This window comes from Budorcas taxicolor, chromosome 21, assembly GCF_023091745.1.
Source record: "Budorcas taxicolor isolate Tak-1 chromosome 21, Takin1.1, whole genome shotgun sequence".
In the NCBI taxonomy this organism is placed as follows: Eukaryota; Metazoa; Chordata; class Mammalia; order Artiodactyla; family Bovidae; genus Budorcas; species Budorcas taxicolor.
In genome coordinates this window covers 62,441,920-62,468,298 of record NC_068930.1, presented here as the reverse complement: position 1 = coordinate 62,468,298, position 26,379 = coordinate 62,441,920, and the positions used below count along the sequence as shown (strand labels likewise).

The 26,379-nt window shown below is 50.4% G+C and overlaps 1 protein-coding gene across 1 annotated transcript in view; it reads right to left on the bottom strand.

Annotated features, from left to right (window-relative positions):
• OTUB2 (OTU deubiquitinase, ubiquitin aldehyde binding 2) overlaps positions 1 to 24,441 on the bottom strand; it is a 35,348-nt gene extending 10,907 nt beyond the window's left edge. Inside the window, exons 1-2 of the mRNA XM_052659541.1 lie at positions 24,426 to 24,441; positions 7,322 to 7,587 (exon numbers count right to left, since the gene is read on the bottom strand). Coding sequence (XP_052515501.1) covers positions 7,322 to 7,587; positions 24,426 to 24,441 — 282 coding nt within the window. The remainder of the gene's footprint in view (positions 1 to 7,321; positions 7,588 to 24,425) is intronic.
• Between the last annotated feature and the right edge of the window lie 1,938 nt (positions 24,442 to 26,379).

Genomic DNA, 26,379 nt, shown 5'->3' with positions numbered 1-26,379 from the left:
AGAGACCCACCGTCAGCCCCAGGCGTTTTGTCAACTTTCCCCCTTTATCTCCCATCCCTGTTCCCATCCTGCCACCCCCCACCCTTTATAGGTATTCCCTATGTCTTTCAATGTGTCTTTTTAAAAATACCAAGTTGTTTTATGTATGCATGCGTTTTAAATGTGCAGACAAATTATTCTATAGGTATCGTGGCCTTTTCTCTTCATTCAATACTATTTAAGATCCACCCTTTTTGACAAAGGGCGCTCAGGTTGGTTGCCCTGCCCAGCAGTGGAGCCTTGAGTTGGCTCCAGCGCCCCCTCGTGGTCCCAGGTGTGTTTACAGGGCCACTGGGAGGGGTGAGTGAGTTTCTACTTTGGCACTTTCGGAGTCCCCGCCTGGCACGTCCAGGGTGACTCAAGTCAGCCCAAGTGGCCCCCGCCCCACTTACCATAAGCATGGCCCTCGTCACATGGCTGGAAGAACAGCCTCAGCTCACTGGCCCATAAACCAAGTACAGTACTCTGCATTTGACGTTAGCTGACTGTAATTGGTGGTTTTTTAAATCGTGGCCAAAAATTTCCAGGGTGTTATGGGACAGGGACTGGCCTCGCCTGACAATGTTGCGTCAGACCTCATCAGGTCACTTAAAAGGATTTTAGCCTTTAGCTGCTAATTTGCAAACAGGTGCTAATGAATTAGGTCAGGCAGATAGCACCTCTACTCTGAAACAGTTTTGAGCTGCTAAGCGGAAGAATATATTTCAAAGTGGAGAAGGATGTTTCTCTAATCACTGACTCCTCCCCAGAGACCCCGGGAACTAACCAGATGCACTAGAATGGGGGCTTGGTGTTTAGACCAGATCTGAGTCCTTGTCGGGGTCCTCTCATCTCCTACCTTTGGAGACTATAGAACCAGCACGTCACCACCTACTGGGGTCCTGCTGACCCTGCCCTTGATCCCCACCCCGCGTCCAGACACCGCCCACCTCCAAATGGAGGGAAGGCAAGTTCCCCCCTGCTTCCCTCGGTTTTCTCGCCAAAGCCTCTACACGTCTAGAACCTGTCCACATAGCCCCAAGAGTTCCTCAACCAGCCTGAGACTAACGAAAAACCAGGTTGACCCCAGCCCTCCACCTCTACCCGCATCCACGGATCCTGCTCCACGGGGGCGGCATTTGAAGTCCCGAAGGCTTCTGGTAAAGATGTGACCCGCCAGGGCCCAAGGGAGGGCCCATTGCCAGGGCGATGTCGGAACTCGCGCCCCCCGCCCATGGGAACCCCATGCGCCCAGCACTGTGCGAGTACCTCCAGGGACCCCCCCCAGGAGATAATGGGGTGACAAGGAGCTGCGGGGCAGGGAGGGGCCAGGCTGAAAGGACTGGGCTCTGGCAGCTCGGGACCGCAGACCTTAAGGCTCTGACCCACAACATGTGTGAACCACGCGCACCCCCTGCCCCTCCAGTGAGTTCTCCACCGGCCCCTCCTGGAACAGGTACAGCTCAGGGTTGGAAGCCAGCCCCCGTGAGCTTTCAGGAGAGGTGATACGAAGCTCCACGGGGACGGGGTCCCTTGTCACTTCTGTCACCGTACTCCTGGAACAGCTGCTGGTCCCCAGCAGGCACGACGTACCCACTGATTGATGCGTTACCTTTGCTGGGAGGTCACTGTATGCCAGGTGCTGGGGATAATCTCACTTAAGCCTCACGGTAGCTCTGTTTTACACATAGAAACTGAAGCCCAGAGAGGTCAAGCTGTTGGCCTCAAGTCACACAGTGAAGCGATTCAGGAAGAAACTGGGACCCTGGTCCCCCAGCACATTAAAGGTATTCCACAGACCTGGTGTCTTTCTGGCCCTCTCGCCCTCCATGAAGAGAGCCCACCTGGCCCTCACGTGTGCTCTGTCGTCACTTCCTGATGGCTCCTTAATAGCCAGGCCTCAGGCTCACGCCTCTACCTACAACCCCCCTCTACCTACAACCCCCCTCCCCCACCCATGATGTATCCTGCGGTGCCTCTGTGGGCACCCCTGGCCCAGGCTCTGAGGTGCTGGTGGGCCTCTCCTGGGTCCACCCTGGGGCCTGGTGAGCAAGGCCAGCCCTTGGCCTGCCCGACCTCCCTCTGAGGCTGCTCTGCTGGCGGGGCTGACCCCGGGCCGTGACTCAGCCTTGTTAACCAGGCCCAGCCTCCCAGAAGCCACAACTCAGTGCATGGTCTGACCTCAAGCTACCAAGTCCTCCGCAGCAGGGGCCAGAGCCTGCAGCCTCACCACCAGTGGGGCAGGACCCAGAATGCAGTCCGCCGCCCCTCTCAAAAGGTCCCTGTCATTTCTAGAGGCTCCCCGTGGCTCCAAACCTGGCCTTGCCTGCCTAGTGCTGGGGTCTCCATAGCAGGCTGTTTGCAGGGGCTGGAAGGAAATGCCTTTTAATCTGATTTTTACTGGAGTATGGTTGGTTAACAATGTTGTGTTCGTTTCTGCTGAACAACAAAGTGAATCAGCCACATGTTTACATATATCCCCTCCCTCCCACAGCCCCCACCCCCGCCTCCACCGCAGGTCATCACAGAGCACCGGGCGGAGATCCCTGTGCTAAACAGCAGCTTCCCACTCGCTATCTGTTTTACATATGGTAGCATATATATGTCAATTCTATTCTCCCAATTTGCTCCACCCTCCCATGCTCCCCCACCACCCCATGACCACGTGTTTGTTCTCTATGTCTGTTTCTATCCCTGCCCTGCAAATAGCTCATCAGCACCATTTTTCTAGATTCCGTATATACGCATTAATACACAACATTTGTTTTCCTCTTTCTGACTTACTTCATTCTGTATGACAGACTCTAGGTCTATTCACATCACTGCAAATGACCCAATTTCATTCTTTTTTATGGCTGAGTAATATTCCAGGGAATGCCGCTTTAAATGTCTACTTTAGGGTATAATCTACGATGTAGCAACGTATGGAATAATCAAACACTTTTACTGATGAGCGATCAAAAGCATTTGGAGGCCAAAGATGTAGGGGAGTGCTAGTCCTAGGGCTCTGAAGTGGCTTCCTACTGCTGCTGTAACCAATTAGTACAAACAGCGATTTAAAACAACAGGATTTAATTACATTTCTGGAGGCTCAGGGGAGAACCCACTTCCTTACCTTTGTCAGTTTCTAGAAGCTTCCTGCATTTCTTGGCTTATGATCCCTTCCACCCACTGTCACACCTCCTTCTCACTCTGCTTCCTGCCTCTTCCTTATAAGGATCCTTGTGATCACATCATTGGACCTCCCTGGGTAATCCAGAGTGCTCTCCCCATTTCAGGACCCTTAATTCACCATACCTGCAAAGCCCTTCTGCCATGTGAGGTACCCTATTCATGGGTTCTGGGATTAGGATGTGGGTGTCTCCGGGGTGCTATTACTCAGCCTACCACTCACATGCCCCATCTCTGCTGTTCAGCGCAGGAAACAGGGAAGACCCTACACCTGAGTCCCTATTGCCTCAGGTCACAGTTATTGGCTGGCCTTGCAGACAGCCCGAATTCAGATGCTGGTCCTCTCTCATCTGACACCTGGACTCTTAGCATCCTCCTAACCAACCCTCAGACCTTCACCTCCCGCCCTGACCTCTCCCTAGAGATCCAGCCTCAAACACCACCAGCCACCAGGATGTCTGACCATGATCCCCGAACTACTGCGCCCCTAACTGCCTTCTCCCTCCACCACTGCATCCCCTCCAGGTGTCACCAGATCCTCAGAAGCCCCTCTACCCAGACAGAACTCACACTAAAGACATGGGAGGACTCTTCCCCTCCTCTCTTCCTGCTTCAGCTCTGCTCCTGTGTCTGGCCAGAGCTGCCACCATCTGCCCCCAGGGAGGTGGCACCAGCGTCTGCCCAGTGGACCTCCTGGCTCCCACTCCCACTCCCGTTCTCACCGTCACCCACAGCACCCAGCACAGGCTCCCACAAAGCGAACCAGTTGAGGGCGTGCCCTTCCCCAGTTCCCTCCAGTGGCTTCTTTCACTTGGGAAAAGACTCAGCCTTCGGATGACAACCGTCATCTGGCCTTGCTCCCCTCACGCTCCTGAACTCCAGCCCCAGTGACCCTCCTAGGTTCCTCCAACAAGACGCACGCATTTCCACCGCAGGCCCTTTGCACATGCTGTTCCTGTGCACGGACAGATCCTCTGCCTCTGTGCGTGTGTAATCACCTTCCTTGACCATCTTGTCAGAAGTTGCCCCTCCCCCAACCCCTACTGCCTTAACTTGTTTTATGTCTTCAGTGGGTTCTCTAACATATACTTTCACTTGTTGACTTGCTTTCTGTCTCTCTCCCTCCACAAGAATGTCAACTCCATGAGAGCAGGGACTTTGCTTGCTTGTCATGACCAGATTCCCCAGTGCCTGCCACACAGTAATGCTCCCAAAATGCAGAATGAGTGGATGACGGAATAGATGGGTAAGCTGGTCTCTGACTCCAGCCTGACCACTTTTGGCCCTCTGTCCGCTTCACTGCCAGAGAGACCATCCAAATCAACCATCTCTTAATTGTCAAAAATACATTATGGTCCCATCCACCACCACATTTGCAGACTAAAACCCAAACCCCATGGCGCAGCATGTGAAGCCGTTTACAGTACATTCTGAACCCTCCCTCCCAGTTTTTCTAGATTCATCTCCCCTCTCTCCATACAGACTGCTCACCATTCCCAGAATATCCCACTCTTAACCATGTTTCCAGGCCTGTAAGCACATATTTCCAGGCCTGTCCCACCCTGACTGGAATACACAATACCCCAAATGCTTCCTGAAAACTCCTACACATCCTTTAATAACCCATTCAAAAGACCCCTTTGTGAAGCCTTCCTTGACACTCACTGCTCCCTTAGAGTGTGTGGGTTCCTGCTGTGCTCCCCAAGCCCTTAAGCTTCTTAGGTCATGACTGATAGTTCAGGAATTGCTTGTGTCCAGTTCTGTCTTGTCTCATGCAGTGAGTTCCTAAAAGAGGGCAGGCCCTTGTCTTTCTCATCAATGCCCAGCCCAGCGTGGGGCTGGACTAGGGACCCTACTGGGGGCTTGTTTGAAAAACCAAAGAACAAAGCACAGAAGGGCCCTGTGGGTTTGCTGTTCACATCTGACCCTCACTCTTCACTGAATGTTAAATGCCCTTTGAGCGAGCATGAGGCCCCTCACTACCTGCAACCTCCATCAGTGGCAGCCCCCAAACCTTGTCCTCACCCAGGCCACTGCCTTCCCAAGGGCTTCTATGTCTTCTACCTGGGACCCTTCCCAAGCTCAGTGACTTTGAAATGGATACAGAAAGAAAACACTATATGTTCCAAAGGCATTCTCCTCTGCCCACCACACACACACTCACCATCATCCATACCACACAGACTCAAAAACATCACCAGTGGGCCCAGCACGGTGCCTGGCAAACAGTAGGTGCTCACTAAATGCTGAATGAACAGACGAGAACACACCCTGCACTGCCTCTGCTCCACCCCCTCCCCATGATTCCCAGACAGACGTCTTGTTTGGTGAGTTAATCACTTCATTCTTCTCCAAGGCACCTACGCTGCCCGTCACAGGGCGCGGGCTGGTGCTCTGACTCTACCTGCCCTCTAATTTCTCTTCTCCTGAGTCCAGGGCAGATGGGAGGCTGGAGTCAGAGGCCCCACTGTGCACCACGAAGGACAGAAGATCAGGGCCCAGCCCCACCACCCCGCCATGCTCTCAGCTACCCAGTGGTGACTGGAAGGCAAGCCAGCCTCGGCTCCAGGGTGGCTAAACCCATTATTACCCCAGCCCTGGCCACTCCCTTGTGGGCGATGCAGAAACACCTCCGTGCCCTTCCAGGAGCAGAAGAGCCAGGTCAACCCTTAGGCCCTGCCTGGAAACAGGAAGTGGGTGTTTCCAGGCGCTCCAGAAGCCCTCAGCCACACCCAGCTGGTTTGTTCAGGACCGGCCGGGCCACCCACGCCACACTCAGAACGTGTCAGACCGTGACCAGGCTTTGACCTGTGCCCCAAGCCAGCGGCAGCCCTCAGTGGTCAGTGACCCATTTCCTTACTCAGACCTAGGAGCGAGGAGGCTCTAAGAACCAGGCCCCTGTGCACACCCATTTCCAGGATTTTGTTGTCAGAAGGAAAGCCACGGCCAATTATCTGAACCAAGCGCTCCATGTGCATCACCTCACGTGATCCTCACAGCAGCCCATTATACAGGTGTGCAAAATAGTGCTGGGGAGGGGAAGCGACCAACCAACGCCTCTCGGGTTTCCAGGGGGTGGAGGTGAGATCACCTCTCAGGGCTGTGACCACAGGCCAAGCCACCACTCCTTATGCGTTCCAGGCTCCCTGGAGCAGGGGGGTCAGATTTGATCAGTTTTAGGCATTCATCACACTGAGTCCTCTGCAGATTGCCTGTGCCCCTGTCTCCCCTCACCCCCAAGATGGACTGATGTAGTGATACAAAGGAATAATTCCTGGTGGCTCAGATGGTAAAGAATCTGCCTGCAATGCTGGAGACCCAGATTCGATCCCTGGGTAGGGAAGATCCCCTGAAGAAGGGAATGGCAACGCACTCCAGTATTCTTGTGGGGAGAATTCCACAAACAGAGGAGCTTGGCGTGCTGCAGTCCATGGAGTTGCAAGGAGTCGGACACCACTGAGCAACTAACACACACACACAGAAATACAAAGAGCACTGGCCTGGGAATCCAAGTCCACCGTGATCAGTCCCAGCCCCTCCCTCTCTGGGCCTCAGGGTCCCCGGCTGCGCAAGCCCTGAGTTTGGCCTGGCTCAGAGGGTGTCTCGGGGGCCGTTTCTGGCCCCTAATTCACGTGCCTCACAACTTGAGACAGTCTCTCCACGTGGGTCCTAACTGCAAAGACCTTCTGTTGACAAGCAGGACAGAGAGGATGTCGGGCTACCCGTGGCAACCCCAGGTCCACTCGTGGGGCTTGGGAGTGGGGAGGTCTCTAATGGCTGAGCCCTCGGGTGGGTGCGGCAAGGAGCTGCGAACTGGGGGGGGGGGGGGGGGGGGGGCGGGGGGGGAGGGCTAGTAACGAAAAGGAGGGGACCCTTAGCCCTGGAGCCTCCCTGTCCCCGCTGTTGGAGCGGCACATGGGAAACCAGGGACTAACGCGCCGGGGGCGGGGATCCTGGGCGCTGGGTTGGGTTCTCGTCGCTGACCGTCCACGGGAGCCTTCCAAGAAAGGACCGGGACCCCCCAGTATTCCTGGGGGACCCGAACGCAGCGGATTTAACACTGAGGGCTGAGCCTCGCGCCGGATCCCCCGTCCCGCGAGTGCACATGCGCCCGGGGGGCGACCCCGCCTACCGCGCCCCCTTCCCACCCGTCCTTCCCCGCTTTCCCCTTAGACCACTGACCATAGTGACCGGAGCCGTCGGGCCAGGTCCCGCCCCAGCGAGGAGCGATCCGGTGCGGGAGGGCGCCGCGGGAGCCACTGGCTGGCTCCGCCGTTGGGTCGGGCGGCGGGGGCCTCGAGGGCGTGAGGACGAGCGGAGAATACACCCGACCGCTCCGCAAACCAGAGGTTAGACCTCCACTGTGTCCCAGCAAGACACACGCCCCGCGATTGACGTCTGAAGCGGGCAATCAGAAGCTGGGCCACAGGACGTCACAGAAAGTGGGTGGGACTTCACGCGCCTTCAGCCTATGCTTTAGGGTCCATTTGACAGGGTACCGCCTCCTTTTAAAGACACAGAAACCTCTTTACTAGCAAAGGAGCCCAACCCAGAAAGCCAAGTCTTCGTTTGTGCAGGCTGAAGGACTTTTGACCAAAACTGCAAATTGAAGTCTTCTGAAAGATTGTCTGTGCTATGTGCTAAGTCACTTCAGTCGTGTCCGACTCTTTGCGACTCTATGGACTGTAGCCCGCCAGGCTCCTCTGTCCGTGGGATTCTCCAGGCAAGAATACTGGAATGGGTTGCCATCCCCTTCTCCAGGGGATCTTCCTGACCCAGGGATCGAACCCAGATCTCCTGCATTGGCAGTCAGATTCTTTGTTTGCCCTGGTTAATTCATAATAAGGTCGTATAAGTATAGTTTGCTCAAGATCAGAGGACAGGTGCTTAGGGAACATGAGTTCAATAATATTAAGTTACCAGCCTGCACGTGTAGCTTCTAAATAATATTTTACGCACTTCCAAACTCATGAATCAGTAGGTTGCCAGGCCACCCAATTAATGTTTGTTGAATGACTGAATTTCTACCATCGTTGATTCTGTGCCTCTGGAATTGTATGGCTATATATGAGGCACAGACCACGAACCAGGCTTGGTTGACTCACCCTGTATACAAGCTCATTATTGCTGAACATCAAACAGACGAATATGTATCATTCAGAACGAATATGTATCATTCAGAGATTCAATCACTAGTCCTTGACTGCTGGAAGACAGTGCCTTGCGGGCGGGGGCAAGGGGCTCCAATGAATTGTATGTACCTCTTTTATAAGTATTAATACTTCCTAGATTGTGTATTAATTCCCCCACCCCACTCTTACACATCTGCCCTTGGTACCAGGCTAGGCTCTCAGGTAGACAACATCTACATCTTCCAAGTGCATATCACTTACTCAGTGGGGAGTCTGGGATCAATCAAGACTCAAGGAGAAATAACAATAAAAGCTATTTTTCTTTGAGCACTTACTATGTATCAAGCACCATCCTAAACTCTCAACCTATATTATCATAATTTCCTCACAACTAGTCTATGGCGGTAGGTTCTATTATCCCTGTTTTACAGATGAGGAAACTAAGGCATAGAGAAATTAAGCTACTTGCCCAAATTTACCCAGCACATGGAAGGATTCAATCCTGGTCAGCCTGACTCCAGAGCTGGGTTTGAATTTGTTCTGAGGAGCAATGCATGTGCTTTCAGGGGCTGTGTGCTCCGCCATGCCTTTTCTTGCATGTAGAGTTTCTGCTCTGTTTTTTTTTGTTGTTGTTGTTGTTGTTTTTACAGCTAAGGAAAAGCCAGAGAGGTGACAGGCTCAGTGCAGGGCTCATCTAGGAAGATGCTCAGCTGGGATGAAGCCCGGATTCTGACTCCATATCCAGTGCTCAGGGGAGACTGTGTTAGGCAGGCTTCACTTGGTGGAGGAATGATTGAGCTAGGTGTGGCTCCTGGGGGTGTGGGCAAGGAGACTTTGCTGAGAAGAGCAGGGAAGGGTCTGTGAGGGCACTGCCTGGGGCCTGGTCTCAGGCTTAACCCTTGTCAAGCCCACATCAGAGTCATTTGGGGCTTCCAAAAAAAGGGCTTCTAAGAAGGCGCCCTCATGCTGGGTCATAATAAGCCCTGAGCCCTTGTCCCATCTCCTCCTCTCCCTAGACCACAGCAGCTCCAAACCAAGCTGGCATTGGCCTGCAGAAGGAGCACAGGTAACCCTGGGGCCAGGCTGGCTCTAGACCCTGCCGCTCATGGCTGTGTAGCCTCAGGTGACTTCCAGGGCCTCCCTAAGCCACTGACTCCTCACTCAGTGAAGGAGTTGAACAATTTAGGCCATTAAACATAGATGAAAAAAATATTTTTAATAGTGAAGCTTTAAAACAAAAACACAATCTTACACAGAATCTCAGTACTATGTGTAATGGAAATTTTCCTCAACTGGGTCTTGAATGAGCAGAAAAAATGTAATCTCTTTAGTCTGTAAGTAATCAGACTTTTCTCTTAAGAGTCCCTTGGACAGCAAGGAGATCAAACCAGTCGATCCTAAAGGAAATCAACCCCGAATATTCATTGGAAGGACTGATGTTGAAGCTGAAACTCCAATACTTTGGCCACCTGATGCAAAGAGCTGACTCATTTGAAAAGACCCTGATGCTGGGAAAGATCGAATGCAGGAGGAGAAGGGGATGACAGAGAATGAGATGGTTGGATGGCATCACCAACTCAATGGACATGAGTTTGAGCAAGCTCCGGGAGATAATGAAAGACAGGGAAGCGTGGCGTGCTGCAGTCCATGGGGTCGCAAAGAGTCCGACACAACTTAGCGACTGAACAACAACAAAATCTGCTTAAAAGCAGGGGGAGGGGAAGGCTTCCAAATAGTTCAGCCATTTTCTTTCTTTCTTTTTTTCTTTTAAATATCTACTTAGTTATTCTTTGATCTTCATCGCAGGATCTTTTGTTGAGGCATGCCAACTCTTCGATCAGGGATTAAATCCGGGCTCCCTGCATTGAGACTAGAGTCTTAACCACTAGACCACCAGGGAAGTCCCTAGCCAGTTTCCAGTCTGGGTTTGAGTTGAAATCGTGAACGGTCCTTCTAGGGGCTGCCCTGTGTTCTTTCTGGAATGAACCTGCTCCACTTCTGCTTATCTCCTCTCTCCCCCACTTCCCCACGTCCTCAATACATGAGCTTAAGAGGCTAGCTTCAAGTACCCGGAACCCTCCTCTAGGCCTTTGCTCCTCCTGGAACATTCTTTTCACAGGCTCCATTTGTCACAGTTCCCCATCCCCACCCCCATCTTTCAAATTCTGGCTCCTCCTCCACGAAGTCGTCTCAGATTTCCAGACTGGTCATGAATTCCTCTGAATTTCCACTGCATCGTCTCTGTCCTGCTATGTCCTTATCCTTTCCAGCTGTGAGTTGGAAGGAACAGCAGGACATGTAATTACAAGTGTGAGCAATGGCATCAAGTGTATTTCTGTCACGACTGCCATAGCATCACTCCTTGTGGAAGGCATTCCTCTCTGTTTCCTCATCTGTAAAGTGAGGGTATCCATACCCATCTCAAAGGGCAGGCAGGAGGACTAAATGAGATGATCTTGAAAAGTACTTGACACCGCACTCGGCATCCAGTAAGTGCCCCATATACGTGGGCCTTGCCTGGTGCTTACTGGGGCCTGAGTCTTGTTCATCTTTGCCTAAAGGGGACAGACAGGGATTTGCATGTAGTAGGAAGGAGCCTCAAGGAGGTTTGTGTCTTTGCCAGAAAGCGGGGTCATCTACCCTCTCCCAGGTTATTTTCCCGAGACTGTGGTGGAGAGTTCTCAGGCAGCCATACCCCTGTCGGCAGGAGCTGCTTCAGCGCAGACCCACTTTCTGGTGCGTGTTGCCGTCGTGCTGTTTCATGCACTTGGCCTTCTCTGCTCTGTGAGCGGCAGGCAGGGAGCTCTACAGGAAGCCCAGGACTCCCGGGTTTCCTTGCAGGATGTCAGCACCATCGTCCTGGCTGCTCCCTGCCCCTACCTCTTGCATTAGAGCCTGCAACTTTGAGCTGGAAAATCTGAGATACAAACATGCGTGCTGTGTCGCCGCTGGGGAAGATCAGAAAGAATCAGATCCCTCCTCCCTTCCTCCACCTTCGGGGAATAGAGCTGTGGTCCAGCCTAGGGGTCAGTGGGCTTCCCTGGCTCCCATTCTGGGCGTGAGGCTGAGAAAGAGGCCTTTATTGTTAAGAAAAGCTCTTTCCAGAAAGGACAATGGGACTTGAGGGAATTAGGGTATGGGGAGTAGCGCCTGGTTGAATAGAGAGAATTTTCTGGAACTGGGGAAGTGGTGGAATTAGGTGTCCCCGAACAAGGGGAAGCCAAGCACTCCTCCCTGAGAGGAAAGTCCTGCATGCCTGGGGGAACGTCGGACCCTGGCCTGGCTGTCCAAAACTCCTTTGGTCCCTCTCTTCAAGACACCTTGTATGTTTGGGCAAAGACTGTGACCACCGAACCAAAGGCTGCTCGCTCAACATTCGACTACGATTCACTGCCGTGAACATGCGTGCGCAGTACTCGCTGGCCTCACGCAGCTCCCTCTCTGGGGACGGTGGGGGGTGACTTCTGGCTCTCAGCCCTGCATCTGTTGCCCTAACCACAGAGTGTCTACAGGGTTGGGGGAGGGCGGGAGGGAGCCCCTCAGAAGGCAGATTTCATTTTCCACCAGTCCTGGAGGTGGGACACTCAGTTAATTTTAGGAGGAAAAAACAAAACAAAACAAAAAAACAAAAAGAATGTGGTGTTTCTTGTACCCGCCAGGCTGCTCGGGCTTTTCAAATGAAAGGCAAGAAAATCTGTTAGAGGGATGACTTTACAAGGCTCAGTTATACAACATAACAGCTCACTTTCCAGTTTAAACATCACCCGCAGCCTTAGGAGGCTAGTAGGTAGGCCAGTTTTCCAGCCAACTGCTCATTTGTGGGTTCCTCCCAGGCCTGGGTTTTGAAAGCTGTTTCTTCAGTTTGGATGGCAAAGGCTCTTATCTCACACAGCCTTATGAGCTGAGCAGGGAGCATGCCCAGTTTCCATGGGAGGAGAAAGGAGTGGGTGTGACTGGCAGAAAGCCAAGACCACTGGGGGGGCAGGGAGGTGGTCCTGGGCTTGGCAGGAGCTGCCTGTCCTGTCCCATCCTCACATCCCCGGGGCAGAAAGCCTGGCTCCTGAAGGAGGCTGGAACATGTCCTGACCATGCGACCTGGGGCAGGTACAGGACTTCTGTGATGGGCAGCCTCTAAGGGCCCCCAACAACCCCACCTCCTGTGTTCATGCCCTTGTGTAATTTCCTCCCTGGGAGCATGGGCTGGACCTAATGACTTGCTTGTGACAGGGTACAAGAGCAATGGAGTATCATTTGAAACTAGGTTACCCAAAGACCATAGCTTCTGTCTGGCCCACTCTCTCTTCTCTCTCACTTGCCATGTTATAAACTGCCCTATGGGGAGGCCCATGGGGCAAGGAACTGAGAAAGACCTTCAGCAAACAGCCAATGAAAAACTGAAGGCCTCAGTTCAACAGGCTATGAGGAGTTTCATCTACCAACAGCCATGTGAATGAGCTTGGAAACTGATTCGCCTCTGGTTGAGCCTTCAGATGAAACCACAGCCCTGGTTGAAACCTTATTGAAGACTTGTGGAGAGATGCTGAGCCAAAGGACCCAGCTAAGCCATGCCAAGATCCCCAACCCACAGGAATAATGAGGTAATAAACATCCAAAAAGAAAAGCTACGACCAACCTAGACAGCATATTAAAAAGCAGAGACTTTTTAATTACTTCGCTGACAGAGGTATATCTAGTCAAAGCTATGGTTTTTCCAGTGGTCATGTATGGATGTGAGAGTTGGACTATAAAGAAAGCTGAGTGCTGAAGAATTGATGCTTTTGAACTGTGGTGCTGGAGAAGACTCTTGAGAGTCCCCTGGACTGCAAGGAGATCCAACCAGTCCATCCTAAAGGAGATCAGTCCTGAATATTCATTGGAAGGATGGATGTTGAAGTTGAAATTCCAATACTTTGGCCACCTGATGCGAAGTACTAACTCAATTGCAAAGACCCTGATGCTGGGAAAGATTGAAGGTGGGAGGAGAAGGGGACGACAGAGGATGAGATGGCTGGATGGCATCACCGACTCGATGGACCTGAGTTTGAGCAAGCTCCGGGAGTTGGTGATGGACAGGGAAGCGTGGCGTGCTGCAGTCATGGGGTCGCAAAGAGTCGGACATGACTGAGTGACTGAACTGAAACTGAAAACATCCCTTGCTTTAAGCTGCATTTCAGGGTGATTTGTCATGCAGCGTTAGATGACTAATACAGTCTCTCTTTGTCTCAGCCTCAATCTGCTCCTCTAGGAAGTGGGGTTAAAGATACTCACATCTCCGGGTAATCGTGTGGATGAACTCAGATTCCTCAAGACCCCACTGGAGGCAGAGTAGATGTTTCATAGCACTATCCCTCGCTTGGACTTTAGTCACACAAATCAAAGTCTAATAGCAAACTATGCAAGTGCTGGGAAGGAAGAGAACAGGGTCCTGTGGGGCCAGTAGCTGCAGCCCTGGCCTGGCCTGGCCTGGGAGAGGGGAGGTTTTTTGGAGGAGGTGAATTTTGACTGAGGTCTGAAGGCTGAGTTGAAAGAGGGTTCATTTATCCTTCTCTTCCCTATCCCCTTGTCAGTCTATTTTGTAGCATTTTGTGGTTTCCTATCCTAGTACGTATCACAGTTCATGACTGCTCATGGAGCAGGAAACGGCGGCCCACTCCAGTGTTCTTGCCTGGAGGATCCCACGGACAGAGGAGCCTGGTGGGCTGCCGTCCATGGGGCCGCACAGAGTCGGACACGACTGGAGCGACGCAGCAGCCGCAGCAGCATGACTGCTCATGTGTCTCTGCCTTGAGGGAGCTCTGAGAGGTGAGGACCGGGTCACACGGTAGAGCAAGTACGTGGCACAGTGCCTGGAACATAGTAGGTACTCCAGAAAACTGCCCTGCATGAAGAAGTAGGCTCAAGACCAAGGGACAAAGCATTAGTGGCAGACGGAACAGCGCAGGTGACCGTCTGGGAGGGGCCCGTCAGGCTGGAGTGAGGAGCGTGGCACAGGTCAGCTTGGAGAAGGAGGTCAGGACCAGATCATGTAGGCCTTGAGGCCTCAGGAAGGGGTTTGGCTTCAGGGCAATAGGGAGCCATAGAAGGGACAGGAGGGAGAGTGGACACAATCAGATATGCTCTTTTGTGAGATTGGTCTGGCTGCTATGAGGTGAATGGGGTTCAAGAGGGCAGCAGTGGAAGCAGAAGCCTTGAAGGTCAGAGACGAGAGGGCCAGGAAAGAGTGGGCCATATACAGGGACAGAAGGTGACGTGGACAGGACCTGCGGCGACTAGACGTGGGGCGGCAGGAGAGAGAGGGTCCAGGCTGATGCCACGACAGTGCAGCCTTGCGTTAGACCGAGCAGAGCTCAGCGCCTGAGTGAATCCCCCAGGACATGAGAAATGGAGACGTTCAGGGCTCTGTGATCCTGGAAACTCTTGAGGTCCCTGGTGAGCAACGCCCAGAAGAGCCTGGCCTTGGAGGGAGCTGGCAAAACTTCTTGAAACTCGATCCTGTGTTTACAGATGATGGAGGTTGTGTGGGGAGGTGCAGGTCTCAGGGGTCCCTGAGTCCCGCCAGGCAGAGCTTGAAGAGCGGATAAACACGGAGCAGCTTCCTGGATCATCTGCTTTCCTCAAAGATTTTTACAGGGAAGAAAACATGATATATATATAAAACAAAGTATTACAAAGTAGAAAGCAAATTCACTCACATAAAAATTTCACATGAAAATGCAAAAGTGTGAAGATATTTGGTTTCCCTCAGGTCCAAATACCAGACCCCTGAAAGTCTGAGTAAACTCTTCACCACTGGATATTTGGGCGGGAAGCGGGGGAGGGTTCTTGACTTTGAGTGTGAAAAGTGCTCTAACTCTGATGGCAGCCAGACTTCGGCTCTGCCACCAGATTGCTGTGTGACCTTGAGTGAGTTACTGTATCTCTCTGAGCCCAGGTATCAGTTTCAGTTGCCCTCGAAAGACCTGTCACTCCCCAACTTCAAGCAGTTGTTCCTCTCAGACTGGCTTTCCAGCTCTCCCAAGTCTCACCTTTTTGCCACTTGCTGAAGGAGGATTAACATTTGTTCATTTCCTAAGTGGCAGCATTTTGCCTAGAATTATTTCTTATATGAGATCACAGGAAACAGAAAAATGAAGTGAATCATTGTAGAAATTAATAACTGTAGGTATACCCACTCTCCCCACCTTATCTTATGCAAGCATTGATAGTAAAATCCAAACTGTATAAAGGTCTTAGATTAACTCTTTTTTTAGATCAATTTTTGAAATCTTTTAATGTGATGTGCTACACTATTTGGTATGAAAGAAAAAAAGAAAGAAAATTTGAAAGTTCCCAATAGATATCATAAGATCTTATTTTTAATCAGAACTTCCCATAAATGAGCAAGAAGACATAAATAGACATTTTACTGATGAGGGTGTAAGGCGGAAAATAAGTATACAAATAGATTTTCCACAGCATTAACCAGTGGGTTATGCAAATTAAAATCACAGTGAGATACCATGATGTGCCTATTAATTAGAACAACATTAAAAAGAATGACTCCACCAAATAAGAGGATATAGAGAAGTGGGGCCACTCACTTACTGCTAACGGGAATGTAAAATGGTACAGCCACTCTAGAAAAGAGTACTGTGGTTTCTTACAAAACTAAAATTGTATTTACCAAACAACCCAGCAACTGTACTCTTGAACATTACATCAGAGAAATGAAAAACTTTTGTTCATACAAACGTGAAAGTGAAAGTCGCTCAGTCGTGTCTGACTTGTGACCCCGCGGACTATATATATTAAAAAGCAGAGACATTACTTTGTCAACAAAGGTCTATCTAGTCAAAGCTATGGCTTTTCCAGTAGTCATGTATGGATGTGAGAGTTGGACTATAAAGAAAGCTGAGCACCGAAGAATTGATGCTTTTGAACTGTGGTGCTGGAGAAGACTCTTGAGAGTCCCTTGGACTGCAAAGAGATCCAACCAGTCCATCCTAAAGGAGATCAGTCCTGAATACATTGGAAGGATGGATGTTGAAGTTGAAACTCCAATACTTTAGCCACCTGATGTGAAGTACTGACTCATTTGAAAAGATCTTGATGCCAGGAAAGATTGAAGGCAGGAGGAGAAGGGGATGACAGAGGATGAGATGGTTGGATGGCATCACTGACTCAATGGACATGAGTTTGAGACAGCTCTGGGAGTTGGTGATGGACAGGGAGGCCTGGCGTGCTGCAGTCCATGGGGTCACAAAGAGTCAAACACGACTGAGCAACTGAACTGAACTGAACTGGACTATGCAGTCCATGAGATTCTCCAGGCCAGAATACTTGAGTGGGTAGTCTTTCCCTTCACCAGGGGCTCTTCCCAACCCAGGGATCGAACCTAGGTCTCCTGCATTGCAGGCAGATTCTTTCCCAGTTGAGCCACAAGGGAAGCCTACAACAGGTGAATGGTTCAACAAATTGCAGTACATCCATATCATGGAATGTTACTCAGCAGAACAAAGGAACAAACTATTGACTCACAAAACAACTCACTTGACTCTCAAGGTAATTGTGTGAAAAAAATTATGAGTGAAAAAAAGTCAACATCAAACAGGTTATATGCTGTAAATTTTCACCTGTATAACATTCTTGAAATGGTAAAATTAAAGATACAAAACATGGCAGTGGTTGCTAGGTGTTGTGGTATTAAGTTGGGGTGGGGAAGAGTTTTTTATTATGGCTATAAAAGGGTGGCTGGAAGAATTCTTTGGATGGGATTTTTCTGTATCCTGACTGTGGTGATGGCCACAAGAATCTACATGTGTGATAAACTGCGTGCAACTGATTACATGCACATATATATTCAATGAAGGCCTGAAAAACTGGGTGAAATCTGCATAAGTTCAAGGGCTGTCTCAATGACTGTTTCCTGGTTGTTACATTGTGTTCCAGTTATGTAAGACAGCTACCACTGGGGGAAGCTGAATGAATGGTATGCAAATATTTTTGTATTATTTCTTACAAATGTTGTAAGAAATGTCTATAATGTCTCAAAATAAAAGAGTTTTTAAAACAAATCTTTTAAAAGAACTTCCCAAATCCATCCCATAGAGCTGGTGATAATCTATCCAGCTATTGTGAATAAACTATTAACAGAAATACACACACACACACACACACACAGAAGGCCTATCATGTTTTTTTATTCCCTTTCCATTTCATCCATCCCAACTCCATACATTAAAGGCCAGTGAGGACTGAAAGGGCTCTGTGGGCCAGTGTGGCTTTGCTCACTCCAGAGCAAGTCTCTGCTGGCTCCAAAAAGGCAGGCACTGTCACTGTCTTGAGTGGGGGTACTGGCTGTCCTGAGGCCCCCTCCTCCCTCATCCCTTGGAACAGCCCAGGGTGATGGCCTATAGCATTCCTATGATCTATGATATTGTGCAGAGAGGAGAGAGGGAGATTTCCCCTGAGAATTCCCTTGGAGGACTCATGAATCCTTGCCTGGTTAGCAAGTCTCACCCCGGGCGACTGGTGGGGAGACAGCTCACCCTGGATGGTGGCATGGCCCCAGGTATCCATCAGCACTCATGTATGGGACATGGATGACCCTGATGGCCAAGTGGTAGACAAGATCCCTCTGCCTTCCAAAATATCCCTCACTCTGGGCTCCTACGCAGGCCTTAAACTTCTTTTCTCTTAGAGATTCACTCCTTTGCTTAAGACTTTCTTTCGTTTGTTCATTCATTCACTCAGTGGGTATAAGAATGTATTCATTCAAAACTTATTTCCTGACACCTATTCTGTGCTAGGCTCCACACCCGGTGCTAGAATATGTCAAGACATGACTTTTCATTCTGAGAACTTCTCCTTCAGGTGGGGAAGATATAAATTCAAACAATTAAATGATACCTTTAAGGAGGTAGTTACTCTTGAGAACCTTGTACAAGGGGATAGCAACCCAGAGGTGGGCTATGGGGCAGGGGCAGCTGGGGAGGCTTCCTGGAGGAGGTGAGGCTGGAAGAGGATGGAGGAGAGGGGTAGGGAAAGGGAGTCAGGGCAGAAGGAACCTCCCTCGAAGCAAGGACCGCTGTGGGAGCCCAGGTGGTTGATTGGCTGGCTAGAGACAAGGCTCCTCTCAGTTCCCAGACGCCCCTCCCAGATCCCAGCAGAACCACGAGTCACACCTTCACCGGAGGGGAATGCAACCTTGCCTCAGAACAAACTAGACCAGCGCTTGGCCATGCAGGTGGATCCTGGGAGGATCTTGTTAAAATGCAGATTCTCTGCCTTTCTCACAAGCTCCCAGGTGACTCCCGGGATGCAGGTCCCCGGACCACACTTTGAGTAGTAGGGATCTATAGTAGCACACTCTCTTGATTCCACCTGGGAACTTCATTTCACCCAGATCTGAACTGGAGCCATTGGCTGCTGCCCTCTAGGTCATGATTCACACCTTCGTAACATAACACCCACCCGTCCCACCAACTCTGGAAGGAGAGAGATGTGGGGCCTGCCCCTGGGCTGTGTGACCTCAGGGAAGCCTTCAACCTCTCCGAGCCTCCATTTCCTCATCTGCAAAATAGGATAGTCGTTTTCACAGGGTGAGTATGAAGGCTGCGTGAGCAATGATGAGCTTAGCAATGTGCGTGGCACACAGCAGCGACCAGTGCATGTCAGTGCTTGTACCTGTTCTTTTTGCTGCCAACGTTTCCAGTTATACTGTTCCATCTGGAGCCCAGTGGACTTGAGTTAATGTCCCAGCTCAACCGCCGAGCGGCTGTGTGACCTCGGACAAGCCACATAACTGCACCAAGCAGCGGCTGCCCCTTCTGTAGAATGGAGTTGGGAAACTGCCTCTTTCTAGCTCACAGGTTGTGGGGAGGACCCAGTGGTCTGCAAGCAGCATCTCGGTACCACACCAGGAAGTTCTGACCACGGGGAGAGCCAGCAGGAAGCCTAGCTGTCTAGATTTACTCAGACATCCCTGCTTGTCCAACACGGAACACCTGCTCTGTGCCCCCTGGTAGGCACAGAGATTTAAAGGTGAGGGTGATGCCACTCCGGGCCTCACATCTCCCCACGCACAGGGCTGGAGAGCAGCCTGGGGACCTGGGGCTGGGCATCCTGGCAGCTGGCAGCCAGGACAAGCGAGCTGTGGCACCAAAGGGCAGAGAAATGGTGCAGTAGCCTCTGAAGATGCCTAGTAAGATACAGGGACATGCTGGTACTAGGTGGGCTTGGGTCTGAAGACGTTTGAGAGTTTTTTTGATTTTTAATTGGAGTATAGTTGCTTTACAATGCTGTGTTGGTTTCTACTGTACAGCAAAGTGAATCAGCTGTACGTATACCCATAGCCTCTCTTTTTTGGATTTTCTTCCCGTTTAGGTCACCACTGAGCACTGAGTAGAGTTCCCTGTGCTACACAGTAGGTTCTGAAGACATTTAAAATGTTCCTGTAGTCTGGCCAGCACTTATAGTCTTGGGTACAAGCCTCAGAGTAGCCCAGCCGTTCCTGGACCAAGAACAGGGCTGGGCAGAGCCTGAATCCCCAGGGTGATGAGCTGGGAGTGAAGGCAGAAATGCCCAGAGCCTTTTTTCAGCTGGGGCCATGGCAAGGAAGCCTCCTCCACAATTGTCCTGTTACCCGGTCTGGTCAACTTCCTTACCTGAAGAATGGAACTCAGTTTGGGACACCAGATTTTTAAGATTAGATAGAGACCATTCAGAGAATGGAGCCACATTCCAGAAAGCAGAATTGCTGAACTTGGAGAAAGCAGTATGCAAGGGCCAAGAACCCTGTCTTCAGAGACTTGATGAGAGTCCTGTGGTTGAACCACCTGACAATCTACTTTGTGAAATGCCAAGAAGAGTTGGTTTCCAATTACTTTAATCAACTTTTGAATAAAGTCCCCCCCCATTATAAAAGTTAACCATGCTTATTGCAGAAACTTTGGAAAATATACAGAAGTATAAAGGAAAAAATGAAAAACTAGAACCTTCCAATCCAGGGTTCACCATTTTTAACATGGCAGAACAGAGTTTCTAACTCTTTTTTGACAGTTCAGTGGTCCTCAGGGACCCAATTCCTGACCAGCAGGTGGACTGGCTCCCCATATGCTGGTGATTCTTGGATTAGAGACAGCATGGAATTTGAAGAAGTGTGCAGGTATATCTGACAGCTACTGCTGTGACACTGTGTAACAAACAAACTCCCACTGCACTGGCTTACAATTATAAGCATTTATTTCGTGTTCAGGTCTGTGGGTTCAGTGAGGAGTGAACAGTGTCAGTGAATCTAAGCTGCGGGTTGGTCTATGTGGGCTCCATGTGGCTTTCATCCCTCCACAAGCAGGGGGCTCCCACAGGCTCAGAAGGCCCACTGCACAGTCAGTGTTAAGCCTCAGCTTGTGTCATAATCCACTAACATCCCATTGGCCAGACAAGCCACATGGCGAACCCAAAGTCAAGAGGTAGAGATGAACACTGAGTCTTTGGCAAGAGTGTGGATGCAGATGCCCTCTTGGGGTGGGAGGTGGGGCACTTATTCACTCTCCTGCACCTGGTGGGTCTAACACTTCCCACCCCCTCCCCAGGGTCAGGATCCTCCCCTGTAGAAGCACTGCTTTGGCCCTTTAGTCTATTTCCCTCTTTTACGTATATAATTTTTAGTACACGTGTTTTATTTTTTAGTTGCTAAGTCATGTCTAACACTTGAACGACCCCGTGGACTGTAGCCCGCCAGGCTCCTCTGTCCATGGGATTTCCCAAGCAAGAATACTGGAGTGGGTTGCCATTTCTTTCTCCAGCATTGGGTGTATGTTCAACTTTTTAAAAAATGCTTGTTTTCTTTTTCCACTTAGCTTTATACCCTATAGATAATTTCCTTATATTAAATATTTTTGAGAACATGGAATATAATGGCTACAGAATTATAAAGTCATAAAGTTTTGCATGACTGGTTGAACTCTCCCTCTGAGATATTGAGGTTTTATTCAGTTTGGCTGCTATAAGTAGCAATGTGGTGGACATCTTGGTACAGACACTGTTTGTACCAGGTTGGTCATATGGTTGGTCTCTAGCCATGGAAGGTACCCCACCTCACTAAAGCTCAAAAATTTGACCAAGGCCTGGAAATGAGAGCATGGAATCTCCCCTAGTCATAGAGATTCATTCAGAATGGAGAGGGAGCCTAGGCTTGGCCAATCAGGGATTTGTTTAAAGAGTGACACCTGACCCAAGGTGATCCAATCAGAGTAAAGCCTGGGACTTGCCGGGGGTTTACTGGGAGGAGACACTCTCTCTTTTCCTCTGACTTCAACTTTAAAGGATGCATGCCCGAGGTTGTTGGGAGCTGTTTTGTTTATGCGGAGCCTGAGAATGAAGCCAAGATGCAGGAGAGCAGAGCCCAGAGACAGACTGGCTTCTGTGGCCACTGGGCCCCTGATCAAGCTGTTCCCAAAGCTTGAGAATTCCTGGACTTCTTGTTTTATAAGCCAATACACTCTGTCTTTGGCTTAAGCCAAGTTGAGCTGGACTTTGTCATTTTGAACCAAATAGCTCTGGTTTCATTCACTTAAATTTTTTGACTTAGAATTGCTGAGCCAAAGGACATAAACATTTTGTAAGCCTCTTAAGACCCCTTTTCAGAGCACTTTCCAGAGAGTTTATACAAACAGCATTGCAGTGTTGGAGAGTCTATCTTACATGCATAGTGTACTAGCTAATATTTTTTTGATGGGCAGAAGTTATAAGGTGTGGACATCCCTGGTGGTCCAGTGGTTAAGAGTCCACCTGCCAATGCAGGGGATACAGCTTAGATCCCTGGCCTGGGAAGAGTCCACGTGCCACAGAGCAACTAAGCCCGTGTGCCAGAGCTCCTGAAACTGTATGCCCTGGAGCCTGAGCTCCTCCAGAAGAGAAGCCACCACAGTGAGAGGCCCTCACACCGAAACTAGAGTAGCCCCTACTGCCACAACGAGAGAAAGCCTCAGCAGCAGTGAAGACTCGGCATAGCCAAAAATCGGTAAATCTTTACTTAACCACATCCACAAAGACCCTTTGAAAAAAGAAGTTATAATGTGCAGTGTTATTTTCAGTCAAGAGAAATATCTTTCATGTTTGCAGGCCATTTTTATTTTGTGATTTATGTTTTGTCCATTTTGGGAACAACTGATGTCATTCTTTTTACTCGAGTTCTTTAAATATCAAAAACACTGATCCTTTTTCAAATTTCTCAGCATCTCCTTGATCTCACCCCCTCCCATTTTCTTTTCTTTAGACATTTTGCTGTGTTCTGAGGTAGATGCAGCTTTCACTTTAATGTGGTTGAGCTATTTTCAGGTATCACTACTGGTTGCTTTGATGCTTCCGAGAATTCTTCCGGACTAAAGGTAGACGTGAAGCAGATTTTCTTCTTTTTGACGTTGATGTACTCAGTGTTTCACACCCTGTGATTGGAGACCAGTCAGCACTGGAATCATCTGGGATGATTGTTAAAATAACAGATTTTGGGGGCCTCATGCCAGAATTCATAATTTCTGAGAATAAGCCCTGTTTAGCAAGTGTCATAGGTGGTTTTAATGAGTATTGTCATTGGAAAACCACCTCTCAAAGGAATTGGAATATACTATAATATCTGGTGGGGAGAAAGACATAACTTGATCTTTCTGTCAAATAGCCAATTTTCTCAGCTCCAGCCATTAGCTAATAGTCTGCCTCTTCCTGAATGGTCTGTAGAAAGAATACTCTCACACTTAAAGAAAATTAAAGCTGGAATTTGACGTCAGGTACAAAGAGCTCTCAGTCTTAGAAAATGTCCAAGCCCTCAGGCTCCTGGAGTCTTGGGGTCTCAGGGTCTGGATGTAAAGTCAGATGAAATGAAATTTCATAAGGTACCTGAAACCACTGCTTTTTCCCTCCAAATGCTCTTGAAGGCCTTTCTCCAGCTAACTTGGAATCCAGGAAGAAAGTGCTTTGAAGGGTCAGGGTCACGGCTGAGAGAGCTTTCTCAAAAGAGAGCCTTTTTTTTTCTTTTTTTTTTTTTTTACAAAAAAGCCCAGCGAAGATAAACTCCCACGCTCTAGTACATGCCATAAGCCTGGGAGCACAGGGCCCTTAAATGCAGGGCCCAGTTGTCAATTTCATGACCAAGGTCCGCCCAGGGGAGGCTGGGAGTTTCTAGGAGACTCGGATGCCTGCTGCACACTTAAGAGTAGTGACCAGGTCACTGTCACACCAGGCCTCTGTTCTGATGGCCCTCCTCCGCAGGGAGCGTGTCAAACATCTGAACTCGACCTGTGAACACATGCATAATGTGTGCACAGCGGGCAGATGGCAAGGTACAGAAGGAAAAGAGCTCTTCACAGAGCCCCCAGTGGGCAAAGCCGGAGGACTGTGCCCTGGGCCCCTAACAGGGTGTTATGTCCAGGACCTCTGGGGAGGTCATATAGGGTGGGGATGGCCCTCCCAGAATGCCAGGACCCCATCATGCTTGTCCCATTGTACAGATGGGAACTGGAGTCCAGGCAGGGGGCTTGGTGTTCCACGTGGAGCAGAGCCCAGCTTAGGCATTTGAGATTTGTCATTCCTCCAAAGCAGCAGTTCCCAAAATATGGTCCTGGGACCAGCAGCATCAACATCACTGGGGAGGTTGTCACAAATGCAGACCCCAAGGCCCGGCCACTCCAAGACCTGGCCATCTCAGGCTAGCTGGGTCAGAAGCTCTGGGCATGGACCCATACTCGATCCTAAAAAGCCTTCCTGTGCAGATTTAGGAATCATTGGCTTAACAAGTGCCCACATGACATGGGATCCCATTACATGGGATCTCCCACAGTACAGGGAGATTAATGAGATGCTTCAGATCTCTTTGGAAAGCAGATGATGTGGGGAGAGAAAGAAAGCAGAGGGGAGTGGATGTGAAGGACTGAGTGTTCCTGTCCCCCGGCACTCCTGTGTTGAAATCCTCAGCCCAGTACGATGGTGTTGGAAGTGGGGCCTCTGGGAGGTGATCAGGTGAGGGCAGAGCCCTCATGGATCGGATTAGTGTCCTTATAAAGGGACCTCAAGAGGCTCCATCACTCGTTCCACCCCCTGAACCAGAAGTGGGCCCTCACCAGACCAAACCTGCCAGCGTCTTCATCGTCGACTTCCAGCCTCTAGAACCAGGAGAAAAACATCTGCTGTTTAAGCCACCCAGCATATGGTATTTTTAAAAAGGTTTGCTCATTTATGGCTGTGTTGGATCTTCGTTGCTGCCTTCTCTAGTTGCAGCCTTATTTCATAGGCTTTCTCCAGCTGCGGTGTGTGGGCTCCTCACTGCCGTGGTTTCTCCTGTTGGGGAGCGTGGACTCTAGGTGCACAGGCTTCAGTAGTTGTGACTCACAGGTTCTAGAGTGCAGTCTTCGTAGTTGTGGATCACAGGCTCAGCTGCCCTGCAACACGTAGGATCTTCCGGGACCAGGGATTGAACCAGTGTCCATTGCATTGGAAGGTGGATTCTTAACCCCTGTACCACCACAGAAGCTCTGGCATATGGTATTTTATTATGGCAGCCAGAATGGACAGAACACTCCCATATATGTCCTCCAGACCTGAGTCCAAACCTCACAGTCCGGCCTTTGGGACCCCACATGGCCCCCCAGCCCACCCACCATCTCAGACTGCCTGTCAGATTCTTCGTGCTGCAGCCGAAGGGGAAGCCCTCTGCCTTGTGTTTCATTCACTTCCTCCAGCCCTCCCCTCACCTCTCTCTTCTGAAATCTGGCTCAAGCTTTACCCGGGATGTTCTCTTGGCTCCAAAGGCCCAAGAGTCAGAAACTCGAAACGATGCTTTCTCTGCAGCGCCCTCACCCTTTTGGTGCAAACTGCTCTTAAGACCTGACCCGACATCACCTCCTTTCTTATATTCAGCTTCCCTAATTAATTTAGTGGCCAGGTCCTACTCAGGGGCCCACCCCACCCTCCCTCCCTCCGAACCTCCCGTCATCTCTCCCAACAGTACTTGGAGAACATCAGTGCCGTGTTGCTTATTGAAGGAATTGCATCATCTCTTCTGAAACTCCCCCATGAAAGGTAACTTGCTGACATGCCACTGTTTGCTGCAAATCAGTTGCTCTGAACTTTCAACATTTACCTAAGTCAGTCAACACCAGCAGATCCCCGGGGCTGCGGTGGCCACTAGGATGATTTTACTCCCGTGGCTCAGTGACACCGAGCCAGTGCATCCATGCAGAGCAAGTCTTTCCAACCTTGACCTAAGAACTTCAGACTGGAACAGGGACTCCCTTAGACATCCTCACACCCAATTTCCCACCCAAGGTGGGAAAACCAGCCCCGAGAAGCGCATTGCCTTGCCCTGGTCTCCCTGAGAATAGCACTCATGCCAGGAAGCTCCGGGACCCTTGGGTGGGCAGTAGGCCCTGGCTTGGTATCCAGCTTTTGGGAGCCAGTGATGAGATGTCCCCCTGCAAACTGAGTTCCCTCCACCCTGCTGTGGGTCAGGCCAGCTCCCATGCATCCTATGGCTCTGGGCGTCTCCTGTGACTCCTGTGTTCCCAATAATCAGACATTTATCCAAAGCTCCCTGGTCTCGAACAGATCCACTCACAATAGTGAGAAATGCATCCCTCACTTCCGGTACAGATCTCCAGCTTGGTACCTCCCACCTGGCTCCTGCCTCCAGCTCGGGACCTTCCCCCCGACCCCCTTCGCTTGTCCATGGTCCCAGGCAGGCCTCACCTTGATCCCTGTGCTGTGCTGTGCTTAGTCGCTCAGCCATGTCCAATTCTTTGCGACCCCTTGGACTGTAGCCCCGACAGGTTCCTCTGTCCATGGGGCTTCTCCAGGCAAGAATACCAGAGTGGGTTGCCATGCCCTCGTCTGAGAGATCTTCCCCAACCCAGGGATCGAACCCAGGTCTCCCACATTGCAGGCTATTCTTGACCATCTGAGCCACCAGGGAAGCCCAAGAATACTGGAGTGGGTAGCCTGTCCCTTCTCCAGGGGATCTTCCCGACTTGCATTGCAGGCGGATTCTTTACCAGCTGAGCTACCAGGGAAGCCCCACCTTGATCCCTAT